This window comes from Caretta caretta, chromosome 1 (assembly GCF_965140235.1).
Source record: "Caretta caretta isolate rCarCar2 chromosome 1, rCarCar1.hap1, whole genome shotgun sequence".
In the NCBI taxonomy this organism is placed as follows: Eukaryota; Metazoa; Chordata; order Testudines; family Cheloniidae; genus Caretta; species Caretta caretta.
The window spans coordinates 249,699,156-249,712,522 of NC_134206.1; the positions used below are offsets into that span (position 1 = coordinate 249,699,156).

The 13,367-nt window shown below is 43.4% G+C and overlaps 1 protein-coding gene across 1 annotated transcript in view; it reads right to left on the reverse strand.

Moving 5' to 3' along the window:
- TMEM178B (transmembrane protein 178B) overlaps positions 1 to 10,300 on the reverse strand; it is a 351,973-nt gene extending 341,673 nt beyond the window's left edge. The window contains exons 1-2 of the mRNA XM_048830548.2: positions 10,049 to 10,300; positions 8,190 to 9,582 (exon numbers count right to left, since the gene is read on the reverse strand). Coding sequence (XP_048686505.1) covers positions 8,190 to 8,571 — 382 coding nt within the window. The 5' untranslated portion in view covers positions 8,572 to 9,582; positions 10,049 to 10,300. The remainder of the gene's footprint in view (positions 1 to 8,189; positions 9,583 to 10,048) is intronic.
- Positions 10,301 to 13,367: the final 3,067 nt, after the last annotated feature.

The window sequence follows — 13,367 nt, forward strand, 5'->3', positions numbered from 1 at the left end:
CACCCTGTATTCCCCACATTTTTTTTTTTTAAAAAAAAAGGTCCAAAAAAATGCCGCCGTGGCTAAACAGAGTAAAAGAGGAGGTTACAGGCAAAAAATCATCCTAGAAAAATTTGAAGTCAGCTACTAATGAGGAAAATAGAAAGGAGCATAAACTCTGGCAAGTCAAGCATAACAGTATTATAATGCAGGCCAAGAAAGAATTCGAAGAGCAACTAACTAAAGACACAAAAACTAACAGCAAACATTTTTAAGTACCTCAGAAGCAGGAAGCCCACCATACAGTCGGCGGGGGGGGCCCACTGGGTGATCAAGGTGTTAAACAAGCACTCAAGGAACACAAAGCCATTGCAGAGAAGTTAAATGAATTCTTTGCATTGGTCTCCATTGCAGAGGATATGGGGGAGATCCCCGTACCTGAGCCATTCTTTTTCGGTGACAGATTTGAGGAACTCTCCCAGATTGAGGTGTCAATACAGGAGGTTTTGGAACAAATTGATAAAATTAAATAGTAATAAGTCACCAGGACCAGATGGTATTCACCCAAGAGTTCTGAAGGAATTCCAATATGAAATTACAGAACTACTAATTATGGCATGTAACTTATTGCTTAAATCAACCTCTGTACCAGATGACTGAAGGACAGCTAACGTAACACTGACTTTTTAAAAAGGCTCCAGATGCTATACTGGCAATTACAAGCCAGTGAACCTAACTTCAGTACCAGGCAAATTGGTTTTAACGATAGTCAAGAACACAATTTATCAGACACATAGATAAATATGATATGTTGGGAAAGAGTCAGCACAGCTTCTGTAAAGAGAAATCATGCCTAGCCATTCTATTAAAATTCTCTGCGGGTATCAACAAGCATGTGGACAAGGGTGATCCAGTTGATATATTGTACGTGGACTTTCAGAAAAACTTTGACAAGGTCCCTCATCAAAACAGATAATGTCATAAAATACTGCATGCAGGCCCCATGTCAAAAAAGATATATTGGAATTGGAAAAGGTACAGAAAACGGCAACAAATATGATGAGGGGTATGGAACAGCTTCCGTACGAGGAGAGATGAAAAAGACTGGGGCTGTTCATCTTAGAAAAGAGATGACTGGGGGGGTGCGAGTATGATAGAAGTCTATAAAATCATGAGTTGTGTGGAGAAAGTGAATAGGGAACATATAACACAAGAACCAGAGGTCACTCAATGAAATAAAGGTTTAAAACTAATAAAAGGAAGTACTTCTTTCACATAACGCAGGGTCAATCTGTGGAACTCGTTGCCAGGGGATATTGTGAAGGCCAAAAGTATAACTGGGTTAGAAAAAGAATTAGATGAGTTCATGGAGGATAGGTCCATCAATGGCCATTAGTCAAGATGGTCAGGGACGCAACCCCAGGCTTCAGATGTCCCTAAACATCTGACTGCCAGAAGCTAGGATTGGACAACACTTGAAATTTCCCTGATCTATTCATTCCCTCTGAAGCATTTGGCACTGGTCAGTGTCAGAAGACAGGATACTGGATTAAATGGACCATTGGTCTGACCCAGTATAGCTGTTCTTATGTTCCTATATTCTGGTTCTTTGCTCTTCATACAAGCATGCTTTTGTCTTTCCTATCTAAAAAAATCCACCCCTTGACCCCACTTGCCTCTCTAACTAATACTGACCCATTTCCCTTCTCCCTTCTGTCTCTAAACTCATTGAACACACTGTTCACAATTGCTGTCTGGAGTTCCTCACCTCCAATTCCTCCTAGACTCTCCTTAGTTTGGCTTCTGCCCTTTGCACTCCACTGAACCCACTCTCACCAAAGTCTCTGATGACTTCTTCCAATCAAAGCCAGATCCACTATTCCATCCTCATCCTCCTTGACCTGATAACCCACCTTTGAACACCATCAACAGTGCTCTTTTTTTTTTAAATCTTATCTTCCCTTGGCTTCCATCTTACCTTCCATGTCTTCTCCTGGTTCTTCTCCTACCTCTCTAACCATTCCTTCAGCTTGTCCTTCGGAAGATCCTCCTCTTCCTCCTTCCCCTCCAACTTTCTATGGAAGTTCCACAGGGCGGTCCTTTGTCCCTTTTTATTCTCCCTCTACACCTTATCTATGGGCAATCTCACCTGCAAACACAAATTCAGCTACCATCTCTATGCTGATTACTGCAATGGGAATTGTGGTGCTCTAGGGTGAAATTCACTCCCCTGCAGAGACCCAGCACAAGGCCTGGGCATATGGTGAGGCATTGCTTTGAGTAAAGTTACAGCTGAACCCTGTGGGTATGTCCCCTACACAGCTCTCTACATGCCCAAGCAATGCCACCCGTCTACACTGCTGTTTTTATCACTATAGTGTCCCGCTGTCTCCCCACTGCCAGAGCCTTTCCCCGCAATAGGAAAAGGCTCCAGCAGCAGGGAAAAGGTCCAGCAGCTCCCTGCTGCTGGAGACTTTCCCCACCACAGGGAAAGACCCCAGCAATGGAAAAAGGCTTTGGCAGAGGAAAGCAGTTGGGAAAGGTTCCAGCAGATCTCCACTGCTGGAGACTTTCCCCACTACCTCACCCTGCCAGAGCCTATCACTGCTGTGTGTTAGCTACAGACCACAGCATGGACCCAGCCTGCCTTTCACCACAGTGTGTAGCTACACGTACACTGTATGCCTCTGCCAGTGGTGTGCAGTGTAGACATAGCCTTAAGTAGTACTTAAGCAGTGCATGGGCCTTGTACTGGACATGTGCACAAGGGCAACTTTAACCTTGGAGGAGACTTGAAGGTGATTTCAGTCCTGAAGTCAATGGAACTTTTGCCACTGACTTCAACAGGAGCAGGATCAAGCCCTCAGTGAGGGCTGCTTCATAAAGATGGAGTGATAGGAAAATTGTTTTGGTTGTTTTTAAATAAAATATCATTAGATTAATTTAAATTTATGGACAATCCATGAAAAACGAATGTCCTTATTCACCCAGAAAAACACTGATTTAAAAAAAAAATAGTCAATTTCAAATAACTGCAGGATACTGCAATTTTTTTAACGGACATAAATCTTTCTACTCCTGTACATACCTGCAGTAGCTGCTCATCAGACTTTTCCAACTGCCTATAAATAATCCCTAGTGACCGCTGGAATGGTCTTGTTATGCTTTTCTCATTCAGTTGTGCCATGCATCTGACAAATCGAAACACAGAGTACTTTCATCCCAGAATCCTTGCACATTATTTGCTGTGGAGTTAGCCTGCATGGGAATTAGATTTTCTTTTTGTTTCTATGTTGACATGGGATAAAAATACTCACAATAAAGTGTTTAAAAAATAGGACTTAATATGATTGCTGTGTATCTTTGGGGGCAAAAAAATTAAGGTTATTGCCATATTTTTTTATAACTGGATTCCAGTGGCAGCAAGTGGAGACCAAACCAGACAGTTTTAATTGGCAGTCTTCCAAACACATGATGAAAGGTCCTCTGAATAGTAATTGTCTAAGTGGAATGGTCTCAGGTTATTGTGTAACTTCTTCATATGTGGTATTGTAGCTTTATTATGAAATGATTTAATCTTTTTCCCCCCGTTCTTGTTTCCCTTACTGTTCAATACAGAGGGAGCTTCCAAAGTTGCCATCTGATACAGACTCAAGAGGCTCTGTTTTCCTTTCGGGTTATTATGAGTCAAACACAATAGGATGTAATCTGATCACTGCAAAGGCAGGAAATAAACTCCTCCCTCTCCCAACCATGTACCACACTGAACTGACAGTTCTGTGCATTAAGGACAACTTGCTAGCTTGTTTTTTGCTTTCCACTAGAGAATCATTACTGAAGGATGGACCATTGGTCCAAGATGGTATACTCATTCCTAAATCTAAAGTGAGTGCAGCAACAGTGCTGTAAAATTCATTCTTCCTGGAAGAAACCTAGATTGTTCAGCTGAATTAAAATGAAGTTAATTTCCTGCTACTTAGACACTGAAAAGGCTTTAAAGATCAATGGTAAAATCCTGGCCTCACTAAAGTCAATGAGAAAGATTACACCCCAAGACAGAACAGAATCGGAGGCTCAAAGGCTTACTCCCATAAGTGGGCCTTACTCCCAGGAGTGGTCCTATTTAATCCAATGGGACTATTCATGTGAATAAAGGTGACTCATGTGAGTAAAAGTTAGCAAATTGGGTCCCACGTTTGTATGCTTGAATGCAATACTCTTTTTATTGGCTATATTTTCTGTTGTCTTCATTATTCTTTTTATTTATATAAATAAAGAGTATAAATTAATTGCCCCATTTTGTAGCAGTCGTAAAATGTTCTTATATCTTTGATCTGCCACATTTGTCAGCTCCTTTGTGTGTGGGCTTAATTGTGGAAATATGTTTTAATTCATTGCATGCTAATCCAATTGTTTTGTTTAGAAATCTTCCAGCGGGATTCTATGGGAAGATATAAAAATAAATGGGAAAAATATAAATATGAGGAGCTGTTCAGGTGCATTATTATTTACTACTATGTACTAAAAGAAATCTCAAGTAGCACATTTTCAGTTGCACCAAAGCCACACATAAGATTTTGATATATTTCAAAAAATGAAAAATAATAAAGAAAGAAAAGAATTAGGGAATTGATCTAGAATTCCAGAAATAGGATTGTTTTTAAAGGCACTGATGTCTGAATATTCCAAAGTCTTTCATGGGGCCCAGTCATGAATCTGATCTGCACTTACAACTCTCATCAACATCAATGGTAATTCCACAGCTGGAACACTTGCAGGATATTTGCAAAGATAGTGAGCAGACCATTTATATGGCCCATATCCAGCAGTCCTTTCTTAGGCAACACTACCATTGACAGTAGTGGAAGTTTTGTCTGGGGAAAGATGCAGGACTTGGCCCAAGCTAAGTAGATTATTAAGATCTTATCCACCTTTGAGAAGAACTCTTAACAGCATTTATATTTGGCTATGTACAGTACTAGATGCAATATTCAGAGCTGGAACCTGCATTGGTTTATACAATTCATAAACAGGCACCCTGGCTGAAAATGACATTTGTGCAGAGGAGCAGCACAAGGTTGGTGCACCACTTAAATGCTCCAAATGGTTTTACGTGGTGCTGGCCCTCTGCCCAAGGGGGAATTTCACCAGTAGCGCATATGCAGCCCACTTGTGGTATTTGGCTACTGCAGGCATGGTAAGGTCATTCAGAATCCTTCATGTTCGCACATGGCATGCTGAACCCAGCTCCTACACACTCAGTTTCTACTACAGGAGGAGCCTCTGTGCTGGGAGCTTAATCATCCAAGGATCATGAATATGTCAGAGTGCCTCATTTTGGACCCAACACTGTTCTCTACACCTGACAGCAGTGGAAAATATGCTTACACCACATTCACAATATTACTATAAAACCTAGAGAAATGCAGAAATATCTGCCCTCAGGACATGGAACTGGGATGCTATTTGATTGCCCATATAAGGGTGGCCTTTACACATATATACTGAATATCTTTTGCAGTGATAGCTGGATGCAAAGATTCTAGTGGATTTTTTAAAAATTACTTTTTGGTAATGAGTAAAATCCTTTAGTTCTTTCATATTTTTGTATCATATATAGATATCAAATAAAGATAGCTATACTGTAGTACGATGGTTGAGAATTTATTATTGAGAAAGGTAAAGCTTCACATTGCTAACTTGTTGTAAACTTTACTTTTCTGTGTTTTAATTCTAAAAGTTCTAAGGCAATGCAACCCCTATTTTTAAAGATAATGAGCAAGTATTACGCCGCATAATGACTCAGAGTTGTTATATAGATGTAGCCTCAATCAAAATAATCCCCTATTTCACTGTAATGTTGACACTTGCCGTAAAAGAACCTCCCTCCTTTTACCTCTCCCTCTTCACCCACACAGAAAAAGCTGAAGATATACTGCAAAGCTTTAAAAGATAACGACAAAATATTGTTTAAGCTCACAAATCGTGCAACAATATACACCGGATTTTCAAACCAAATGGCAACCGATTGCATGCATATAATTGTGCAACCTACCCAAAATGCAAACACAAATCTGATATTTGTGCACAAACCACTGGCCTGACTGGCTCTGGTATAATCATATATCCAATCTGCAGGCATGCATTGGGTACCTGAGTCCATAAATTAGGCACCTGCCTCTGTTTGACTATCTGCCTCAATATGTTTAGGCTAAACTGACAACACACAAAAAATTAAAACTAGATCTTCCAAAAATCAACTCTTTCTCCAAATATTTATCTGCCTGAGTGTACGGTTGTGTGTTCTGCCATCACTAACACCTAAAACAGTGGTCCTTACACTGGTTCAGATGTTAAGTGATTTCAACAGCTCTATTAGAGGAAACACATATTCCTGAACTCAGGACATAGCAGGCAGGTGAAAGAAGGATTGAGTTTCATATATTTTGTTTTAAAATGAAATGCATTTATAATCTTTTAAACTACATTTTCAATAGACTTAGTATTTGTGAAATTTGCTGGAGCATCAGCCCTGCAGACTGAAATTCACTATTTATCCTTATGCCAGGCAGAGCACACACTGTAGTGCAAGCAACCCCTCACTGCCACACCATTATGTCTCAATCCTGACCTAGAGGGATTAAAGGAATCATTGGCTTCGCAGCTGTGACTGCCAATCAGGGTGCCAAACGTGATGACAGGTTTTGGATGTGGTCATTTGTCCATTACAAAATGGACTGAAGCCTCCAATCTATTTCACATAAAAGACTGAACAGCCACCACATGGTAATGACTTGCTCACTAACAACCTGGGCTAGATTTGAACTAGCAATCTAGAGGGGAAAGGCTCCATATTTCATTACGCATTTGTACTTTGTGTGCCTATGTGGTGTTATTAACCTTTTGCGGTTCACTTTTAAAATAAACAGAGCTAAACTCTATATTCATAAATGTGATTAGCTCCTTCGATATTTCTGCATGTAGTATTTGTAAAGGGGAGTAGGACAGGCAAAGAGAATCACGAGAATTCTGGATAGCTAATATATTTAAAACACAAGTGTTTTTAAAGATTATATAGTATAAGAAGCAATCAATTCATTTTGGGGAAAATATACTGATAGGTAATCCTCTGAATTCAGCATAAGGAGGATGGAGAGAAAGGATGTTTTTTTGTGGGGAATAGCATGATGGGGGCAGCAAGGAGGCTGCAACCCTCAACTGGAACCCTAATCATCTTGCAAAAACATCCATCTTTTTTGAAGGAATGTTTAACTTAGTTGGTGTTTGTACACAGCTGTTTGTGCTGCGCTCTGTATCAAAGAACCGTTCAAGGCAAATTGACCATCATCCTCACTCATTCCTCAGGAAAAATAAAACAAGAACAGCACGGTGATGCTATTGGCAGACATCTGTGTCTCCTTCTTGGGAGAAAACTATTCCTCTTCAGACCCTTCTTGATGAATCAGTTTTTGGAACATTGAACATATTCCAAAATCTGGGTTGGAATAAAGCAGCAAGCAGGCTGTATTCTCTCTCTTGCCCTCTGGCATTTCCCTTTGTTTATTCCCCTTTTCAATGTTAGAGGAAGCCTGTGTGTTTAAGGCAAATTGTGTAATTGGGAGCTGATGTTGAAATTTGATGTGGCAATTAGGAATAGCAAAATACACACATGTAGAGCCTAGGATAACAAAACAAACAAACAAACAAACTGGGCTGGGCCAGCAGGGCCACATGAAGACTTTTCTAATCTGCGAATTAGTAATATTGTTTACTTCTCCAAGCAGGTGCTCAGAGGGCAGCCTTATGAAAACCTTAGACAGACAGACAGATTACCCTCCCTGCAAATATGTCATCGTGCCATTCTAGACTCCCTCCCCTTCAAGTCTCAGTAACGGAGAACTGGGCACCTTGTACCAAAGGGTTAAGGAATGGTTTGTGAGATTACACTTCTCAGAACCTCAAACTCCAGAACCCCCATTGCAAGGAGGAGTACATGGCTGGGAATGTTCGCTCTCCTATGTTAGATAGTGGGGCGCTGCCAGCATAGGTGCTGGAACTAGGGGGGCTGCCGCACCCACTGGCTTGAAGTGGTTTCCATTATACACATGGTTTACAGTTTGGTTCAATGGCTCTGGGCACCCCCTGGAAACAAATTATTCCAGCTGCCCCCGCCCAGCTCAGCTCGTTCATTTTGCAAAGCGGCCCCTTACCTTTGGCAATCAGCTCCTCCAGCTCTTGGTCGAAGCCCAGTCTGTGGCATTTCCTCCAGAGCCCCATGTTGGTGGAGTTGTACTGTCTGTTGCACTCATCGGCGGCGCTCATAGCAAAGAGCTGCCTCCTGTTCCTTGCCAAGAGGAGTTTCCCTTCCCAGCGGTCCAACCTAGATCTGCTGGCCCGCAGAGGCAGGTTGTTGTTGGAGTTGTAAATGAAGCCGGGGTCGTTTCTCCTGGTGGTGAAGCTTTTGCACCTCTCTCTGTGCTTCCTGGCGTCCGTTTCATACCAGTGGTCGGAGCAGATCGCCACAGCCAGCATGCCCAGGGCACACAAAGCTAGAGAGAGGCCAGCATAGAGCAGTAACCTTCCCGCAGCCATGCCTCAGCTTCACAGCAACACCATGGACATCTTCACAACAGGCAAAGCCCTTCCACGCGAGTCCCAGCGGAAACCTCCAGGAGCAGCCGCTGGGAGTCCCTTGACAGCGCGTCTGCCTTCAATGTCAACAACTCGGGCGGGTTCCCATCCAAGCCGCTGGAGCCTGGAAAAGCTCTGCGAAGTTCTGGCCGGCCCTGGAGGCAATCCTGGCCGCTCACCCGCTTTTCTTATGGCCCCCCTCTTCCAGCGCAGAGCATGCCAAGTGCAGACCCGGCGAGGAAATCTGAGCCTCCCACTTAAAAACAGAAGAGTGCCTGTACAGAGGTGTGTGCCCCCCGTGGTCTGTGGTCAGGGCAAGGACTCTTCCCTTGCAGTGTCCTGCTCTAGCCGTAAGATCAGTCCACCAAGCTCCTTCGATCTGGCCAGCTGACGAAGGCAGAAGGGTCCCTTTAATAGCAGCGTGTGACCTGCAACATCCCAAGAGCACAGGGCAGAAGAGAAAAGTTCAACGGCTGGAAATCTTCGGATGTCAAGCAGCAGCCACAGCTATCCTGGTTGCAAGAATCAGTGACTTGGCTTTTCTTTGTCAGTAGCCCGACAAGCGCATCAGCTGGTTGGCTGGATGGTTAGGGTCGGGAAGGGGGGGTGGAGAAGAAATGTGTTGTTTTAATTTCAATCCCTGGCCGGGGAAGGGATCCCTCCACTCCTAATTAGCTATCCACGCTCGCAGGCGTCTTTCCATTAGCAGACTCCATGGAGGTGTGCAGCCAGGGACATCTTTGTTTCAAAACCACCTCCGCCTCTGTCCCAGCCTCGCCATTCACTAGGTTTGTTTTGTTGTCGGTGGTGCTGTCATCAAGGCAACGTAATGGATCAGCTTCTTCCCTTGGCTGGCTGAAGCTGGAGAGCAGCGACTCACCCACCGCACCGGGCTTCTGCTCGCTCATCTACAGTAGCGCAGCCGCCCCGCCGGTGCCCGGGACTCAGCGTGAGGCGGCTGGAGGGTGGGGGCTGGAAGAGATGCAGGATTCAGCACCATGGACCGTGCCAGCTTCCTTCAGGCAGCCATGAAACCAGTCCTAGACCCCCAGCCTTTTCCCGCCCGCGTTCCCCTCCTGTTGTTGCAAAGCGCCCTTTTTCACCGGGGCTTCAATTCGCTGGGCAAGGTTTTCCTAATACACAGGCACGTTCCCCATCTGCAAAATGCAGGCAGGCAGGCAGGGCTACGGCTGATTAAAAGGATGGTAGGGGAAAAACAACCAACCTAAGGGGGTGGGAAGGAAAACAGCCTCTAACAGTTGTCAACAGCTTTCGATCTGCACCATTTCTCTGACATATGGCCTGATCTCCACACAGGAGCCAAGATCTCTAGCTCAGCAGCTTCATGCGATTCCTATCCCCAGCATCAGCAGTTAGATATTCAGACATTTTTTTCCTTAAATTTCCATTCCCTTCTTTTCTAACGGGAGTAACTCACCCATCTCGCCGAGATCGGGAGCAACAGAAGGCGAGCTGGACTCCGCGAGCTTTAGAAATCTCATTTCACCGTTTTCAACCCAAATGAGAGCGAATCCAATCTTCTGTACACCTGGGAATCATTCCTTGTTCAAACACTGAGCCCTGCAGCCTTGGCTAAAGCCTACAGACAGAGAATACAGAGCACTGAGCCAAAAGCCAGTGATGTCACCCATGCAACGTGAGACTCATTTCTTATTTCTCTAGCCTCCTTAAAGATAAACTGCACCACTTCATAGACAGGAAACATCTAAGTCTTGCTCTGTTCGGGGGGGGGGGGAGGTAAAACCTGGATCTACCTGTACCCTGCCGGAGCCTGCTGATTTTTAACCACAAGCCCTCAAATGGTGCCACCAAAATACACAAGTGTAGCCCTTTCTTACTGAACCAACAAAATCAACCCCCCGAACACATCCCAGGGCATGAGCTCACCAAAAATCCGGATCCAACACCTGGATTCTACTGGCTCCAGACAAATTTTGGCCCCAGTCCCAGTTAAAATGGTGAAATGGAATACAAGTACAGTGGTTCCTACTACATCAAAAAATTCTGGACCCTGGCACATCCTGGAGCAAGCACACTGCAAAATCCCAAACCTGGCACATGGATCCAGGGTCGTTGGAACAATTTGTATAGTGGGGGTGCCGAGAGCCATTGAACCAAACTGTAAATCCTCTATATAATGGAAACCACTTTAAATCAGGGGGTGCAGTAGCACCCCTAGGTCTAGCACCTATGCATGGATCCATCCAATTTTATGCCCCCCAACAGAAAACAAGTACAGGCACACCTGCCTCAAAAAACCCAGACCATGATGCACCCCAGAGCAGAAGTATTGCAAAATCCTGGATCCAGATGGATCCTTGCAATTTTTGGCTCCAATACCTAAATTGTACAATCAAAAGAGACAGAACGTGCAGCCTTTCCCACTTTACAGGAATAATCGAGATTCTTCTGCATCATGGCCCCACCAGCACTGGAAAACATAGATCTGGCACCTGGATCCTGCCAATTTTTAACAGCAACCCCTCAAATTCTACTGTCTAAATAGAAAAAGAAATGTAGCAGCTCCTAGTGCACCAAAAAAATTCAGATCCTGTTGCAAAGTGTTGCAGCCGCATCCCAAAAATGTTGATCGAGCATCTGAATCCAGCTCGATTCTACCAAATGTTGCCTTAAGCCAAAACAAATTGTACCAGCAAAAGAGACAACACATGTAGCATCTCCTGTTTTACCAGAAAAATCCAGATTCCAGTCCACTGAGACTTTCAAAGCAGCCTAGTAGATTTAGATACACATTTTACATTAATTTATGCTTAAAATTAATAAAATATGTGTTTAAATCACATGGGGTGTTTGGGAAATCACAATGGAAAGATGGTCATCTAAACCTACCTATAATGTGATCATCCACATTTGCTAGACCAGTTCCATTGCCAAATTTCAATGTTATGGTATGACTGGTTGTTGGATGGTGTCTAGAAAGATCCCGATGTCAGATTAAGTTTGTTGTGGTTTCAGTGAAACAACACATTGGATAAAGACTTATCAGATGTAGAAATATGGCTCCCTTCACTGTTTATCTAGGTGAAAAATGGGATAGACCATGTGGGATCCACATCCATATTTGGATCTTTCACGTGATCGTGTTCCAGGATATATCAAGGTGTAACAGTCTGTGCTCTTATGTTCACTCCTTTTACAAGATTATGATAAATTTTGTACAAAGTATGCCTTGTGAGGTATCATTTGAAAACTTATAACTGGCTGACCATTATTGTCCTGGTAAAATATGTATGGCAACATTGTGTGTAAAGTTATAAGATTCCACTGTATGATATTACTAAAACATGTTCCAAATCTGGGGAGCAGTCACAAACCAGTTCCTCAGAAACAAAAGGCTAGCCAACGCTTCAGCCAGGTGTCAACAAAATCAAATGGACCATCACCGAGTTAAGTGACCCTTCTTTGTCAGGAAGTGGATGTGGGCAAAAATCGACAAGAAACAGCTGGGGGTTCTCGTCTACACAGACTTTGTCTCCTGAACGTCAGATGGAGATGATTCTCAAAGATGAGAAAGAACTATAAGAAGAGAGATGCCTCAAATTATCTTTCCCTTTCTCTCTACTCACAGCATTGACAACACCTGAAGAACAACAGAAGCAGCATTGGACTGGGAGAAGGATCCTGACCTAAAGAATTCAGCCAGTAAGATTGCTAAGACATGTGGTGAGAGAAGCTTTTTCTTTGAATCTACTTAGCTTGTTAAGTTAGAAATTAGTTGCAATTTAGTTTTATTTTTTGTAACCAATTCTGACTCTTATGCCTCATTACTTGTAGTCACTTAACATTTATCTTTCTGTAGATAAGAAATTTGTTTTATTGTATTACCTAAACCATTGTGTTTGGATTCAAGCATTTGGGAAGCTCCATTTGGGATAACAGGATTTGTGCATATTATTTTCTATTAATAACATGACAGACTTTATATGAACTTGTATTTTCCAGGAGAGAGCTGGGCAGCACATGACATACATTTCTGGGGGAAAAGTCTGGGACTGGGAATTTGCTGGTGTTACTCTGTAGTATAATTCAAGGATGGCTGGCTATAGCACTCTGTAGGGGCAAGGTTGCAGAAGATTGGCAAGGAGCTAAGTGGCGGACCGCGTATGTGACTGAATGTAAGCGGAGGATGCAGGCAGTTCAATTAACTTTGTCTGACAAACCCTGCCAAAATATATCTTTGCATAGTTCCGCATATTTTTTGCCTGTAAACAAGTCAGTTTATATAACAAGCGTAAATCATGAATGTACGAATGTAACCAGCTGTTGACCCCATGTAACCTCGAGATAAGCACGGAGAATATAACACCACAGAGGACTCCCCCCCAGCAGAGTCCTGCCTGGTCAGCTGTCCTAAACGGCCAGAGTCCCCTGTAGCCCTCCCCACGCCCTAGGGACTCCCCGCGCAGATTGGAGCGTAAGTTCTTCCTTCAATAAAGCGTAGCTTGCTATTATCAGGCCTGAGTGTCATCCTTTCTCTGGTATCTCCCCCGCCCTTGTGGGCACACACTCATACAATACAACTGGAAGTAACTTGGGGTGCTGGAAGCTGGCACCAAGTTGGAGAATTGAGGGGACACAGCTGTCCATCAGTTCAGATTGCACCCAGGGTAATGTCAGACAGGGATCCAAATTTCATAATGGATTAGGAGCAGCTACACTTTTGGTCTCCACTTAGGCAGTAGAGTTTAGAGGGTTGTGGCCTAACATTTGCTGGA